Source organism: Mollisia scopiformis (assembly GCF_001500285.1).
Source record: "Mollisia scopiformis unplaced genomic scaffold LY89scaffold_10, whole genome shotgun sequence".
In the NCBI taxonomy this organism is placed as follows: Eukaryota; Fungi; Ascomycota; class Leotiomycetes; order Helotiales; family Mollisiaceae; genus Mollisia; species Mollisia scopiformis.
Window position 1 is genome coordinate 1389117 of NW_017263590.1, and position 15460 is coordinate 1404576.

The 15460-nt window shown below is 46.9% G+C and overlaps 7 protein-coding genes across 7 annotated transcripts; 3 read left to right on the forward strand and 4 right to left on the reverse strand.

Moving 5' to 3' along the window:
* Window positions 1-3: 3 nt before the first annotated feature.
* On the reverse strand, window positions 4-1582 carry LY89DRAFT_47224 (uncharacterized protein). Its single transcript, XM_018207773.1, has 3 exons — window positions 1366-1582; window positions 1284-1316; window positions 4-1230 (listed from the first exon to the last, which is right to left on the reverse strand). Exons 1-3 carry the CDS (start codon window positions 1450-1452, stop codon window positions 94-96), a joined length of 1257 nt encoding a protein of 418 aa, XP_018072744.1. The 5' UTR covers window positions 1453-1582; the 3' UTR covers window positions 4-93.
* A 1053-nt stretch (window positions 1583-2635) lies between these two features.
* On the forward strand, window positions 2636-3903 carry LY89DRAFT_746663 (alpha/beta-hydrolase; the record flags this gene model as incomplete). The annotated part of the gene is made up of 4 exons (XM_018221098.1): window positions 2636-2717; window positions 2769-2943; window positions 2991-3348; window positions 3397-3903. 4 exons carry the CDS (start codon window positions 2636-2638, stop codon window positions 3775-3777), a joined length of 996 nt encoding a protein of 331 aa, XP_018072745.1. The 3' UTR covers window positions 3778-3903.
* A 520-nt stretch (window positions 3904-4423) lies between these two features.
* Window positions 4424-5469, forward strand: LY89DRAFT_47348 (P-loop containing nucleoside triphosphate hydrolase protein). Its single transcript, XM_018207785.1, has 2 exons — window positions 4424-5260; window positions 5311-5469. Exons 1-2 carry the CDS (start codon window positions 4471-4473, stop codon window positions 5316-5318), a joined length of 798 nt encoding a protein of 265 aa, XP_018072746.1. The 5' UTR covers window positions 4424-4470; the 3' UTR covers window positions 5319-5469.
* Window positions 5470-6383: 914 nt separating this feature from the next.
* LY89DRAFT_733063 (uncharacterized protein) lies at window positions 6384-7948 on the reverse strand (the record flags this gene model as incomplete). Its single annotated transcript, XM_018219758.1, has 2 exons — window positions 6384-6968; window positions 7745-7948. The coding sequence occupies 2 exons, from the start codon at window positions 7946-7948 to the stop codon at window positions 6384-6386; spliced, it is 789 nt and encodes a 262-aa protein (XP_018072747.1).
* Window positions 7949-8160: 212 nt separating this feature from the next.
* On the reverse strand, window positions 8161-10105 carry LY89DRAFT_746667 (tubulin-domain-containing protein; the record flags this gene model as incomplete). The annotated part of the gene is made up of 7 exons (XM_018221099.1): window positions 8161-8642; window positions 8695-9159; window positions 9208-9501; window positions 9550-9732; window positions 9790-9956; window positions 10011-10051; window positions 10098-10105. 7 exons carry the CDS (start codon window positions 10103-10105, stop codon window positions 8406-8408), a joined length of 1395 nt encoding a protein of 464 aa, XP_018072748.1. The 3' UTR covers window positions 8161-8405.
* A 186-nt stretch (window positions 10106-10291) lies between these two features.
* On the forward strand, window positions 10292-13888 carry LY89DRAFT_706874 (uncharacterized protein). Its single transcript, XM_018217555.1, has 2 exons — window positions 10292-12670; window positions 12718-13888. The coding sequence occupies exons 1-2, from the start codon at window positions 10421-10423 to the stop codon at window positions 13633-13635; spliced, it is 3168 nt and encodes a 1055-aa protein (XP_018072749.1). The 5' UTR covers window positions 10292-10420; the 3' UTR covers window positions 13636-13888.
* On the reverse strand, window positions 13649-15412 carry LY89DRAFT_684299 (nucleotide-diphospho-sugar transferase). The gene is made up of 4 exons (XM_018214848.1): window positions 15129-15412; window positions 15042-15059; window positions 14461-14878; window positions 13649-14376 (listed from the first exon to the last, which is right to left on the reverse strand). Exons 1-4 carry the CDS (start codon window positions 15166-15168, stop codon window positions 13905-13907), a joined length of 948 nt encoding a protein of 315 aa, XP_018072750.1. The 5' UTR covers window positions 15169-15412; the 3' UTR covers window positions 13649-13904.
* Window positions 15413-15460: the final 48 nt, after the last annotated feature.

Sequence of the window (15460 nt, forward strand, 5' to 3'; positions counted from 1 at the left end):
ATTTCCATCCTCGCCTGAAGAATATGGCGTGGAATACCAATGTAAAGCACAGGATGACTGGATTTGGACGTCTCCCACCAATGTGCCATTATTTCAGAGTACTTTAACCTCTTTGGCAAACACCTTATAGGGAAAGTCCATGGTCCACATATATTCAGGGGGCATTTGAACAGTGATAGCTCTCAGGGCCGTTTCCGTCACATTGTTCTTTCCTGCGCCATGAACCCACCAGGCAGAGTTGTCTTTGAGAACTCCAAGCAAAGCAAGATTTCTTGCCATCAGTGCCATGGCAATTGGATCGTCATTTTCTAGGAGCGAAATGAAAGGCGGCGGAACTCGATGGAGAACAGTGACTATTTGTTGTTCCAGAGCACTATTTTCGGCACGGCCGGAAGCAAAAAACGAGCAAGTGTTGATGACATCTGCCGCAACTGCTTCATACACGAGTCTGCCTTCTGTGTTGATTCCTCTGTCGTCCAGGGCTCGAATAAGGGTGTCCATGTCTTCGTGCACTTTGGCCATGAATTCTGCATCATACTCCGATTCGGTTCCTTCCTCTTTAAGTTTCAAGACAATTTGGCTAAGGAAATCATATTGTGAAGTCCAAGGTGAAGCCTTTTCAGCCAACAGACTCGCTCCCCTACACATCTTGTATGTGCTCAGATCAACCCCTCGGACCTGGGCTTCTTCACTGTAGCTGTATAACCAATTTTGGTGAGCGAGTAAGACTGCTGACACCAGCAAAGGTTCTGCGTTCTGCCGGTCAATGCGACTTACAGCATCGCGCTGCTTTACAATCGCCTGGTTGAAGTAGTATCTTGAAGCAACTGCCAGCTCTCGATCGTTGGGGCTAAGGGATAAAAGATTAAATGCTGCTATACCTAGCATGGCTGAAAGGACAACCTCATTAGAAAATGCAAGTTTTGGAATGTCTACCTCCCACATGGAGTCAGCTGTTGTAGGTGAACACATGTACTGAAGAGGTTGACGACCGCAAGTTGATCGGGTGTAGTGGTGCATTAACCTCAATTCCAATAGAGACGAAGGTTTGACGCCGATTGGACTGTTGGTCACGAGTCTGTCCAAGGTCAACGAAGACGAAGAGCTGGACGAAATATCCGGGTCTTGTGGAGGCGTTTTCTTTTGCACGGCAGGCGATACGTATTGACAACAAGAAGGATCAATAAATCGTTTCCTACAATTGGTACAGGCTGGTCGAACTTCGTCGCACTGGAATTGTCAATTTGCGGGTCGAACCTGGGTGGAGTGGGAAGGAAGCATACTTTGATTTTTCTACTTTTGCACGCTTTGCAACCCTGAACTCCATTTAGCCATGTCCAAGCTTGGGTAGGGTGAGTAGCTTGCAGTGGTGCTTTTCCTGTAGGGACGCTTATATGTCTTTCTTGCGAGGTATACAGGTCTCGTAGTGCGAGAATCAGCCTGTTCAGGCATTGTGTCATCCACCCGAAAATTCAAGAGCAAGAGCTTCGAGATCCTGCAATATATTGGTACGCAATACAAATATCGTTGCCCTTAAAGATGTTTTGTGAGATTCTCTCTAACTTCGATCTTAACGCTAAGAGGTGAGATGAGTATGTACGTGAAGAGCCATGAATACCCACTAAAATCTGACATATCTCAGTCACGTGCGAATTTAACTTCAAAAGGGTCCTGGCCACTTGCACTCGCGAGAGTAAGCAAAATGATGACTGTATCTGAACTTGATTCATCAAAGCTGAACATATATTTCGGCACGATGACAGCACAACGCCTCATGAACACCGGCTTGACCGAGGGTGCTTCATTGGTAAGCGACTTCGTGAGCATAGTAACCTTGGAAGGTTAGGGATAAGAAAAGGGACATTCATAAGCCAAATGCGTCTGGATATTAAATTCAGAGGAATGCCTTATAGAAAGATATTCGTTTTGACTCCGGAATTCTGCTGTCCTTGGAATTCAGAGGCAAGTAGCTGGTCATCAGTGTAATCGTGGCGAGAAGTCAGCGACACACTCTCATGAGAGCTAAAGTTGGTGACGACAGAATGACATTACAGAGGATCGGTATTGTTTTTGGATTATATTTTGGTGAAGTCGTTTGTTTGCTTCTGGAAAAATGTATCGCCGTTTGCAGCTTTGCAGATACGAAAGGATCACGAGTCAGCCCGACCCAATGAAGATACGCAGCTGGTAGTTCCTGCTTCGAACTACTTCCAATGAGGTGAATAGGTCTTGCGGCACGTGTTATTGAACGTAGCCAGCATTCCGGTATTCTAAAGATCATGCATTGCCAGATCTTCGGCGACTTTGGCTTATGTCGGTCTTGCGCCGCCAGAAAATATGGCAAAGTGATTGTTGCTGTTCACGAGAAAGCTTCTGTGTTACATATCCCACCGACTAGTGTGCTACTGATTCAGAGGCTATATTCTTACATATCCCATAGTTGAAAACGAATGGCACGATTGAATTGTGCGTTCCGTTCTCAATCTTCCCTTCTTTGTTCAGCAAATTGCCAAAATCTCCGGATCAAGATGATCTTGGTCTTTGTTCACTCCTTCTTGCTTGATTTCCTCATGCCCTGCGTTCGTCTTCAGATAACTTGGTGATTCAGAGATAAGCGTCTAGATTCGCCACAGTCATGTTTTCTTTCCGGAATCTCATTATCGTGCTCTTCCTGGCTTTAGCCTATGCTGAGCCACTAAAAGTCCGAGATACACGTGGTACATACATCCTCAAATCATGAATGCCATGAGTTTTCTAAGACAATCTAGGAATAACTCAAGCTGAGCTCAATCAATTCGAATTATTGGCGCAATATGCGGGGGCAGCATACTGCTATGACAATATCCAGAATGGAACTGGCAACACAGTTGCTTGCACCCGTGAAGGAGGCTATTGCCCAGGTGTAGAGGCCCTTCAAACAGTGATATTGGATAGTTTCTTCGAGTGAGAAATCCCGCTAGTCTTGAAACAAGTTTACTGAATTATAACAGCGTTGGAATAACCCAGACCGCAGGATATGTGGCGATTGACAGGAGCCATCAGCTCATCATTGTCTCAATTCAAGGTACATCGATTGCGTCTAACCCCATTGATGCTTTGACGGATCTCAATATTGCGCGGAGTAAGACCACTCTATGTGGTAAAGCCAATACTGTTGATGGCTGCTTGATCCATGACGGTTTCTGGCAAGCTGCAAATGATGTCTTACCAATCGTTGAGACAACTATCAATATTTCGCTGGCCATGAATCCGGATTTCAAGATCGTTACCACTGGTCACAGTCTCGGAGCTGCAATTGCTGCACTCCTGGGAGCAAAGTTGAGAGATGATGGACACATCGTTGACATGGTAAGCAGTGGTTCTTAGATTTACGAAATAGTCACTCACACAAAATAGTATACATTCGGGCAGCCATCTGTTGGAGCCGTGGATGTTTCAAACTACATTGAAAATCAGGCCCCAGCACAAGGAAACAATTATCGAGTCACGCACTACAACGATGTCGTTCCTCAACTTCCAGAGCACAATTTGGATTGGGGAACCTGGGATCACTACTACCCCGAATTCTGGATCTCAAGGCAGAATGGCACAGTGCAAGCAAGTGATATGCTGGTTGTTACAGGACGGCTGTATGAGACTGGTGGTAACGAAGGAGATAAGACCGGCCTGGGTGTGGTGGTTGATCTAATTGAGGGTCTGCCAGCGCACTATGTGTATTTCAATCCAATATCTGGCTGCGATGCGAATGCACCTGCCGCAGTTGCGTCGAGTGGATGAAGGGGCAGAGAGAACTAATCATCCTGGTAAGCTGAGGTACAGTGAGCATTATCTTTGCTAGAAATGATAGTTGGTAGAAAAAATGAAACGAGATTCCAGAAAATGATCAGAGCTTGCAAAAGTAAAAATTGGGAACATTCTTGGTCAATTCTCACTTGATTCGGCGAAATTGATATGTCTCTTCGAGCCAAGTAGAGCCTCCCGCATCTCTTGCACTCCGCGTCTTCTTAGATCTGCACAGAACTTATCACTTTTTGAAATCCTTCAGTCATGTCTTGCCTGTACCATTCTATCCCGAATTAGCGTAGAGACCTCCGACACAATATGCAGTACACCACTGTCTAAACGGGTAGCATATGTGAGGCGGGATAAATGCTCGAAAACAGTATGCGCTTGCATGACTCTTCAACTCAGTGGAAAGGTAGATGTGAGCGTTTGGAGACATGCCTCTTGCTTATATCAGTGAGATACGATGAGTTGGTAGTAACGTCTAGCTATTGCGAGAAAAACACAGCCTGGTTGCACCCTGGAATATAGTGGCTTTAGCGAGTTCCCAGCTGTAGACTGCCGAATTGTGGGGTTGCCTGACGCGCCCAACGCGCAGTTCGCGCGAATCGCGTCTACCAGAGATATTTTCTTCGCTACCCTACCTCGAAAAAAAATAATACATCAACACAACCGCATCCCGCCACCATGGTTGCATGTCCTATCTGCGGGAAAGGAGTCAAATCGAAAGATATCAATGATCATATTGATTCAGGATGTGAATCTTATCTCGAGTCGCCGCCTCTGACTCAGAATGGCTCTACACAGAATACAACAGCTTCCCAAAAGCCGTCCGTTTCGAGTTTCTTTCAAACACCTGCTGCGAAAAAGGCAGTATCATATCCTACGCCAAAGCCAGAACCAAGTCCTACCTTAAGTATACAACAAAAACCGGCCAGCAATGGCAAACCCAATACCTCAAATCCGCCACCGCGAAAGCGTTCTTTTGAGGACATCACAACAGCTGTGAAGGAGGAAGTGGAACCTGTTATAAAGAATGAGGACGTTCAGCCTGCGAAAAAGACCAAGACGAATGCATTCCAGAAAGCCGCCCCATTGGCAGAGCGCATGCGACCAACTTCTCTGGACGACGTCTGCGGCCAAGACCTAGTTGGACCACAAGGAGTTTTACGAAGCTTGATAGAGCAAGATCGAGTCCCTTCGATGATTCTTTGGGGTGGTGCTGGAACTGGAAAGACAACCATAGCCCGTTGTATAGCTTCTATGGTTGGGTCTAGATTCGTGGAAATCAACAGTACCAGTTCGGGAGTGGCGGAATGCAAGAAGATATTCGCAGAAGCACGAGGAGAACTGGGATTGACGGGACGAAAGACGATAATCTTCTGCGACGAGATACACCGATTTTCGAAATCACAACAAGATGTGTTTCTAGGTCCTGTTGAGTCAGGGCAGATTACGTTAATCGGAGCGACGACAGGTACGTTAAATTCTGCCAGGAGCCCAGATCTTCGGGATCATTGCGTACAGTTTGTTAAAAACCGATGCATTTCAAGTCCTCGCATAGCTGCTCAACTCCTAGATCGCTGTCAAAGTCTATACTAATTGGTCAATAGAGAATCCATCATTCAAAGTACAAAACGCTTTATTGTCACGGTGTCGGACATTTACATTGTCCAAATTGACGGATGATGATATTCTGCAGATATTAGAACGAGCCCTTGCCAAAGAAGGTCACAATTATACACCTTCAGATCTGGTAGACTCAGAACTACTCAAGTACTTGGCAGCATTTTCGGACGGAGACGCTAGGACATCATTGAATCTGCTCGAATTAGCCATGGGACTTTCGACTCGACCATCAACCACAAAGGAGGAAATCAAAGCTTCATTGACAAAGACTCTGGTGTATGATAGAGCCGGCGACCAACATTATGATACCATAAGTGCATTCCACAAGTCAGTTAGAGGCAGTGACCCTGACGCGGCACTCTATTATCTCGCACGCATGCTCCAATCAGGCGAGGATCCGTTGTACATTGCAAGGAGAATGGTCGTTATAGCATCAGAGGACGTTGGACTAGCAGACAACAGTATGCTCAGCCTAGCAACAGGTGCCTACACGGCAGCAGAGAAGATTGGGATGCCCGAGTGCAGAATAGCTTTGGGTCACTGTTGTGTAGCCTTGTGTCTTGCCCCAAAGAGCACAAGAGCATATCGAGGTCTAAACAACGCTTATGCTGCTCTGCGAGAACCAGGAGTTGCTGCTCTTCCCATTCCCATTCATTTGAGAAATGCTCCCACAAAGCTGATGAAGGAATTGGGGTATGGTGATGAATACAAGTACAACCCAAATTACAAAGAAGGACGGGTGGTGCAAGAGTACTTGCCCGAACCCCTTCGAGGGCGCACATTTCTAGAAGACAGGGACTTGGGTACAGAAATAGATCCTGGAGCATGGCGTTGACATTGTATAAAAATTTGTTGGAGTAAGTAGGCTGTTTGGATACCTCTCTGCAAAGCACTGGCGTTCATGGATGGGAGCTTTAGATTGTAGCGCATACAGGATAGTATGCAATGCTTTTTATTATCTGTCTGCTTTCTCATGCAGAAGTGTCACCACCAAGAGTATCGTAGGTGTTGTCACCGGACACGCCTTGCTGCTTGGGCATGCCTGCAGTCCCAGCCGCATCAGCATTTTCTCTTTCAAACTTCTGTTCTGCCAATCGTCCAGGATCGTTCTTTCCACCAATATCCTGATTGAAGCTCGCGTTCTTGGCGTTCTCGTCAAAACCTCCCTCTGTCAAATTCTTCCCTTTCGGTCCCCCTGCATCAACATACTGGCTGTTCACATAGCTTGGCGCTGTGCCAGCATTGCTGCTCGAGCCACCAGTCTGATATGAACCCTGAGTATTCTCAACAGCGGTACGCTTAGATTGACCTCCTAGAGCATCGGGATAAGAACGCTCAGAAGCCCAGTTCTCCTGTGCCTGACGAGACTCAGCGTCAGAAGCAGGGTCGAGACGAATTACTCCGGATGTATTGGTGTTTGCAAAGGTAGAGTTGGAACCAGAGACAGATTGAGGTTCTGAGTTACGGTTCTCCGAGAAGGTGTCGGACTCTGCTGCGAGGGAATCTGAGGCTACGGGGCCCGCACTTTCTTTAATGATTGAATGAGGGTCGTTGACCTGGGAAATATGTCAGCACATTCCAGAATACTGGGTATCAATCGTTCAAGAAATTTGGGTCTTCCAGCTATTTTGCTTTTCTGTTTCTCGCGAATGGGAGGGCTTGTGGTATCACAACCTTTGTGCCAAAGTTTGGGTTTCTTCCAGACATATTTTTCGATCTTGATAGTATTTCCAAATATATTTTCGACAACAACAGATATCTTTGTATCTACCACGTTTTGCACTCTAGCTCTCAAGCCTCACATCATGCGCGATCAACACCCATGACATCATCCAAAGTATATTTCTTGTGCCACTCGAGCCGCCTTACACCAATGATGTGGGTATTTTTCAGTTTAGCTGCGGTCATGTTTCGGTGGTGGTCGACGCTCTTGGTCAATACGTCGATGATGGAAGGAAAAGAGGAGTCTTCTTGGAGGGGTACTTCATGCGCACGTGCTGCTCTTCGAATGAAGAATTCGATGTCCCCGTCTGTGTTGAGACTTTTGAGGAACTTTATGGTGGAATCTAGGTTTGGACAATGCCATTGATCAATGATGGCCTGTTTTAATATAGAGTTGGATGTTGGTTTTGAAACTTTGCTCAATTTGACTTTATGCTACCCTGGGACATCTGAGCAACCCAAAAGCTTCCTCCAATTTTCGAGCTTCCAAAACCACCAACACAGCTTCAATGATCTTCTATTTCTTCAAAGCATCCTTTGGCAGACCATCCAAACCATCTTTTCCTTGCCTTCCGACGCCACTCATATCTGTACCACCCTCCTCTCTCACGCCACTTCCAGCAGTAGCAGGTTCTCTCAATCCAGTCGATGAAGCATCACCAGTAGAAATTTCAGATTGACGCTCTCCAGCAGCGACGTTGACTGTTCGGGCATCGGCAGAGTTCCAGTCTGAGGCGACAGGTGGGTCTTCTGGGAGGGGAAGGTTGGCTTGACGCTCAGCGATGATTTCGGCTTTGCTCTTTTGTTCAGACATGTTGATATCTGGAATAGATTGTTAGGTAGGAATAGAAGAGCACGGTCGTATTCACTTACTACGTGAGGATATTGATTTTCTGAGTAATGTAGAAAATGTGTCGAGATGTGAAAGAAATCGTGTCCTACCTTTGAATGAAAGCTCTGTATTGCCCCACCTCACTTACTGGAAGCTATGTCATGCTCCCCAGTTCCTGAGTCGGAAGAGTTGCTAATTGAGTAATAGCACGACTTGTTCCCTGCTGGTCAGGAGCTTTGCTCCGGGGACTTCTTCAATGACGTTTAGTGCATTCGAAGAGATGACTGAGGAATCAACAAACGAGACCCCTGAAATATCACGAGACAACTCTTCACATTGGTATCATTAATTGTCAACAACTAACGCCGTCAGCAAGAAATGCCTTCCTATACACCGAACCTCAACTCCATCTCTCAAAATGCACTTTGCCTCGTCATCCTCATGCCACTCTCTTGTCCACTGCCTCTCCTCCTGCTGCAGCTGCTTTGTCTGCCTCTGGATTCAGGTAATCTGCATCTTCAGCTGCTTCGTACTCAGCGATAAGATCTGTAACGACCTCTCTTGCCTCATCAAATTCGTTGAGGTTGTCGGCGAAGGGTGCGGTCTTCTTATACACATCCACGAAGGCATTACGCTTTCTCATCCCATCATATTGTCTTACAGTACGCTTGAAAAGCTGTGAATGTACCATCAGTGGAGATCTTCAATTTACAGGCCTTCATACTTACTGTAGCTATGCTCGTATGATTTGCTAACATTAGACCACTGACCCGATGGTTCATTGGCATGTAAGGACTCTTCTTGGTCAGGGCCACTTGAATACTAGCTGGACCCCAAGGAATGAATGTAGCAAGTCTACGTTCTCGAATTCTGAGGAGACTCTTGTGGACATCCGAGGGCTCCACATCTCCTTGAATGACATTCAAGATGGAGATATAGCAACTCTTCTTGCCAGGAATCGTAGAGACCATGCGGTTCTTTGGCTGCAATAGGCGTCGCATAACATCAAGAACGGTTGTTTTACGGACAGTCTTGGCTTGGTCGACATTAGCACCTGTAAATGGCGTGTATGCTGTCATGAGGAAATGGCATCTTGGAGTAGGAATCAATGATGCTACTATGCTAACAAGGTCATTGTGCATATAGCCTGGGTATCGAAGAGTAGTCGTGCTAGCTGACATGACCGTAGAGACCTATTTCAATGTTAACAAAACCGGGATAATGGAAGTAGCGAAACCCACAAGCTGGTTCGTCTGTTGGAATGAAGGCACTTGAACGTGCAGGCGGTCTGCTGCTATTCGTGAAAGTGCACCATTGTCCAAGACTACAACCGAGTCCGCATTTTGTGTCAATCTCCTCATTGACAACAGACTGTTGTAAGGATGTACAACCACATCATCCGCATTTGTTGTATCTGGAAACACTGAATATGTCTGGATGATCTTCTTCGGGAACCGGTCATTCAATCTCTCAAGAAGAAATGATCCCAGGCCAGATCCGGTTCCTCCTGCTATTGAATGAAGCATCATAAAACCCTGGAGATGTAAACAACAGTATCCTTAGGAGTAGGTCATCTCTCCTACCTCTAAAGAGTCACTACCATCTGCCTCACGGTCTATCATTTCCATGATATCCTCATGAACCAGCTCTCCAGTCTGATATCCATCACCCCAATTGTTTGCCGCTCCCACGCCGTTCTTGCCGACAAAGAAATTTTCGGGGTTGTATATGTTTTTGTAAGGGCCTGTTTGGATACTGTTGATAACCTGCAATTACCAATATCAGAAGTGCTAGGTGGCTGCAATTTGGAACATTGTACGTACTCGAGGCTCTAAATCTATCAAGATAGCTCTTGGGATATACCTCGTATCATCAGACTGATAGAAGAAAACGTCTTTTCGATCCCCGCCTTCTGTCGCAAACTCCTCCAGATTCCCATCTTGACTGATGCCATGTTCTTGGCAGAGCTGCTGCCAGAACTGACTACCAACTATAGCATTGTATTAGAGACCATTCTATAACGTATCTGAAGGATCGTACTAACTGCTATTGCCGCACTGGCCGGCTTGAATCGTGATGATTTCCCTGCACATGTTAGTCGTGGCTGAAAGGTCCATATACGCATACTTACCTAGGCATTGCTTTACCATCAATAGTATTAGGAAGTTGATTTAGACGCTAGATAGAGTTCAATGGTGTGTATTGTCCGTGAATATCTTGCTCATGAAAGAGTCGCGTTGTTGAAGGTGAGGAGACGCGTTTTGCGCTAGCGATCATGGGTGGATGAACTTTATTCGAGGAAGCTGTGTCAATACTGAAAAACAACTGCCTTTTCGACAACCAACATCGAGCTCGCCCTTCGAGCGCATATTTTGCTACGATCGCACAAATTGTTTCGATATCTGCGCATGTCTTTCTACCCTCACCTATAATTTGCAGACGATCGAAAGCAAAATGAGCTTCCAGGTTCCCTACTCGTCCAGCCCTCCATCAACGCCTGACAGGAGATCAAACAATGGCAACAATGGCATCTCATTTGGACCTTCAAATCCTTCCACTACCCCAGCTGGACCTCCACCTTCATCGACTGGTTCATTCACACCAGCTGGGCCCCCACCTGCCTCGATCTTTGGAAGCTCCATGATGGATAATTCACCTCTCAAGCCTCTATCTTTCTCCAAGCAGAGCACATTTGGTACTAATTCTCCATCTGCCAGCTTCATGCGATCGTCCGTTGCGCCGCAGCGTTCAGGCCTAAGCCATCAATACGATGTTCACGAGGAGGAGGAGGAGGAGCTGGAAGGAGAATATATGGAAGATGAGGAGCATGACGACGGCCAACGAAAGACCCGAGAATACGCTGAAGACGACCCTGATGCGATGTATGACGACGAAGGATCATATGAAGATGATGAAAATATGGACGACTACGAGGCCGAGCTTCCCAAGAGGAATAATGCGCCACGATATGAAGATCGAGACGAGTCCGAGCTATTACTTTCCACACCAGGCTCTTTGAAACGAAGTAGGGGAATGAACGACTCTTTTGCACAATCCATGTCCCGACCTAGGATATCTCCATTTGAAGCGATCGCAAAGGGTTTATACACTCGGATGCCTGCACCAGCAATAGAGGAAGCGGATGACGTTATTCTGGAAACTGAAGCCATAGTCTCACGACTTTACGACGACAGCATCGAAGTTGATGAGGTTGATGAGATGGATCAGATTCGAGAAACATTGGCCACCATTCCCGGGGAGCTTATAACCCTGTGGGAGGAGTATTCTAGCAAGACTACTGTTCCGGACTCGGAGGAATACACCGCATCAATAGGTCCTGGTCCAAAAGCAACCAAGTTTGCGAAAGCCAACTTCATTGCTGGTCTTACTTTGCAAATTCAACACCCAGAGAAGATTTCAAAAGGGTTTGATCGCAAAGTCAAACCGCTACCACAAACTCTGCTTGAGTGGATGGATGAATACCATAATCCGTACCCATCACAATTTGAAGAGATTCAGTCCCACAATCCTAGTCCAGCGAATCACCGCCTTTTCTGGGACACGATCTTTAACTGTCTTATTCGTGGCAAGGTCGTCGCGGTTACGAGTATCTTAACAGCGGCCGGATGGAACTATGCCAGGAATGATACAGATGAACCACGGAAACCATTCGCTCCAACTGGATTCTCAGGTGTAGCCTTGGCTAACATTGAGAAAGTCGTGAACACTGCCATTCATGTTCTTCACTTGTGTCCTGCCGGCAACGGAGACTGGAACATCAGAAACAGTGATTGGACTCTGTTCCGACTGAGGGCTGCTTCTGCTTTGGAGGAACTCAAAAACTTTGCCGAGGGTCGAAATCGAGACAGCGAGTCTCTGGAACGCTCTGGAATGTATAGCAAGACCGCACAAAAAGCAGAAAGCAAAGTGCCTTGGCACATATACCAGAATCTTGTTACCATGTATAATCTAGTCATGGGAGATGTGGCGGCCGTCACTGAGAATGCACAAGATTGGCTGGAATCGACCATCGGCTTGCTTGTATGGTGGGATGAAGGAAAGGATGAGAGGCGCCTAGGTCGCTCTCAGAATACGTACCGGGCTGCATCGCGAGAGACTGATGAGAGTGCATTTCGGCGTAAATTGCAGCGATCTTTCGAGATAGCAACAGCTGACTCGACTGACTTCGCCATAAACAGTGCAGATGAGATTGAAGTAGCGCTAGCATCACTCTTTGAGGGTGACTATGTATCTGTCATTGGATTTTTACGAGGATGGTCGGGACCTGTCTCTTCCGCTGTAGCAGAAGTGGCATCCCTGGGAGGTTGGCTGCCACGGGTGGAAGAGAAGAGTTTGATCAATATGGGTAGCTTGGATCAGGACGATATGGATCTGCTTGGACTTAATTCATCTCCATCGAAAGCTGACGGGGTCAAGGATCAGACGCTCATCGCCTATGCTCGAGGTCTGGCACGAACAGGCGAGTTGAGGACTTCCGCCCGCTCTGGACAACCTCAAACCGTGCGTGAAGGCTGGGAAATATCAATTGCACTACTGGGCAGACTTGACTCTACCGAACGCTCGGAGGAAATGGTCGGGACATTTTTGGAAGATATTGATCTGGATTCATCAAGCACAGTTGACAAGTTATGGACACTGCTCAATAATATTGCTTTGAGCCGCCATGCCGAGATGGTAGCTGAGGTAAGTTTTACCTGTTATTTGGGAGAATGCTTTGCTAATGTATACAGTCTTACGCAAATTCTCTCGCTGAAGGCTCCCATAGATATGGTGAAGCTTTGTGGTACTATGCCTTGGCACATAGGAGCCAAAAAGTCAAGGATGTGCTCGATCTACTTATTTCGTTCTCTCTAATTCAGTCAACTGCATATCCTCCAGAGTCAGAATTAGACGATCATCTTCGACATCTCATCGCTGCCCCGAATACCGCCCTAAGCGAATTGGCTGAGATGGACGACGAGGCTGCTAAGCTACTTCTCAAGATGCTCAGTGGTTATGCGACATTGAGGAAGTTCTATGACCTTAGAGACGCTGAGGTTCTGCAAGCAACAAATGGAAAGCCTCGGAAGGGTCGAATTGAACGCAAGAATGAGGCGGCAGCAGCTTTGATAGTAGTCATCGCTAGTTCAGACGACAACATTCGAGGTGGTCTCTACGACGAAGGCCGCGGAGCAGTTGTCAGTGTCGACTTCTTACTAGCACTGCTAGGAGAGGCGATGGTCTTCATCAACCAACCAGATTTTGCGATCACGGTCTCAGACATTGATATTTTGTTGAAGGCTGTTGAGGATCTCCAGACTGTTGGACCCCGTGTTTATTCAGCCTGTACAGAATTCTTACAGACTGTTGTAGCTTCAGGACAAGGTCTTAAGGGTTCATCTCCAACAGACATGTTACGGAAGTCGACATCAAACGTCAGCGGAACAAGCAGTTTCTCCCTTATTGGAAGCTCAATGCTAGCCTCGCAGTTGAAGCAATCAATGAGCAGTAGCGGTGTTCTTGTTAGAGGGAACATCAAGCGTGGTTGGGATTGGAGAAACGGTATCTCTGCAGGCACATCTGGAGACGATTTGCTGAGAATTTTGAGGCTGGGGCTAGCTCAATCACTGGCCAAAGCATGGCTTACCGAAGCCGATGGCAGGATGTAAGATACAGATGGCTGAAAATGTGTACCATTTGCATTGCTGGCGTCCGTAAAGCGGCTGATTTTTGGACGAGTAGATCTGGTAGCATAGCGATGAGCTCCTGATATGTGAGAAACAAAATAATGATACCCTCAAACCCACTTTTCCAAGTTTCTTCACCAACGTCGTGTCAAAAATCGTCAGCATTCAGCTCAAATCTACCTCTACGCCACGCTCTACCTCTTTTTTCTACTCAAACTCAAAATGCATGTCATCTCCACAATCCCCTCCACTTAAAACCCATCCTTCGATACACCTTTCTCCTTCTCCACCGCCAATCTCTCATTATTCACATCTACCCACCACTGATGCGTGAAATCCTTACTGATATTCTTCCCCTCCGCATCCATCTCATCCCACGGCTTCGGCGCCAAAATGTAATGCACATTCTTCACCTCCTCATCTCTCCAGATCTCACTATGCACTCCCTCCCACCTCAAAGTCTTGAGTGCATTATACACATAAGGCAACGGGACCCAACGGCCTTTGTAGAGGTCAGATAACAGAGACTGGTCGGCGAAATCCATGTTGGCGGCGTCGGACTCCATGTATGAGACGATCTGGTTGTAGACGGCGGTACAGGGGTTCACGACTTGGAGACCGCCGTTCATGAAGCCGAGGGGGCCGACGGCTGGGTCGGGACCAGTGGTTTGGGCGATGTCGGGGGTGGTGTGTTGGGATGTGAAGGCGCAGTTGGAAGGGATCCTGTACAATGAAGTTGATTAGTTTCTTACTTTCTTCCCAAAACATAAATGCAGTAATAGATGATGTGGAAGAGGAGAGACATACCAATCAGTAGGGTAGTGCTTCTTCTTCAGTGGATTGCAAACGCAGGCATGTCCCGCAGCAAAGACCTTCATTCCCTTGCCCTCCAATTCTGGTCCATCAAGCTCCATCTCCATCAGCTCGTCCATATTCCTCCTGACCAACATATCACTGTCCAACTGCACCACTCTATCATACTCCACCAAGCTAAATGGTGCGAGCTTGCTCCAACAATCGTAGAATCGTGGATCAGCGGAATAATCCTTTCCTTTTGTAGGAAGCAGGTATTCGATTCTCTGCTTGGGAATGCCGCGGGCTTCGAGAGCGGCGTGGCCTTCTGCGGGGAAGGTGTCGGTGTAGAGGGCTACGAGAGGGTATTTGGAGCCGTGTTTCTTGAGAGAGTAGTCGAGGGTTAGGAGGCCGGAGAGGTAAGCGGTGTTGGCTATTCGCGGATCAGTATACGCTTTTGACGGAAATCGAGGAGCAGAGGAGCTCGTCCGAGGAGTTGAGACAATATCTTCTTCGAGGAGGAGCACCTCTCAAGGAGGATTCTGAAGATCTCGGCTCCTAGGATGAAGACAAAAGAGAGGCAAAATTCGACGTACTTATCAATGTTGTCCAGACTGGAGATTTTCTTATTAGCTTTCATTCCTTTCTGTGAGACTTTTGGCAGGAAAAGACAATAGACCTACCCTTCTTGGACTCCGTGACTCTCCTCTTTGCTTCTGCCATCTTTGCGATTGTAGTGTCTTTCTCCTTCCTCGGAATATGCAATCAAGACCCTCAGCTTAGAACAGAACAGATATGAATCGAAGAGCAAAAGAATCCAGATATGCCAACTTAAATCAGCAGCACATCTTGTATAAATAACCCTCTCTTCACTCTGCCAAGGCGTCAAATGCCACGATACGCGTCGATATCCTCAAATGATCGCCAGCTGTCACAGAGTATTTGTTTGGCACCAAACGACAAACCCAGGAAGTTTGCGACGAACCCCACCACTGCGGGGTCCTGGGAGTTTCAA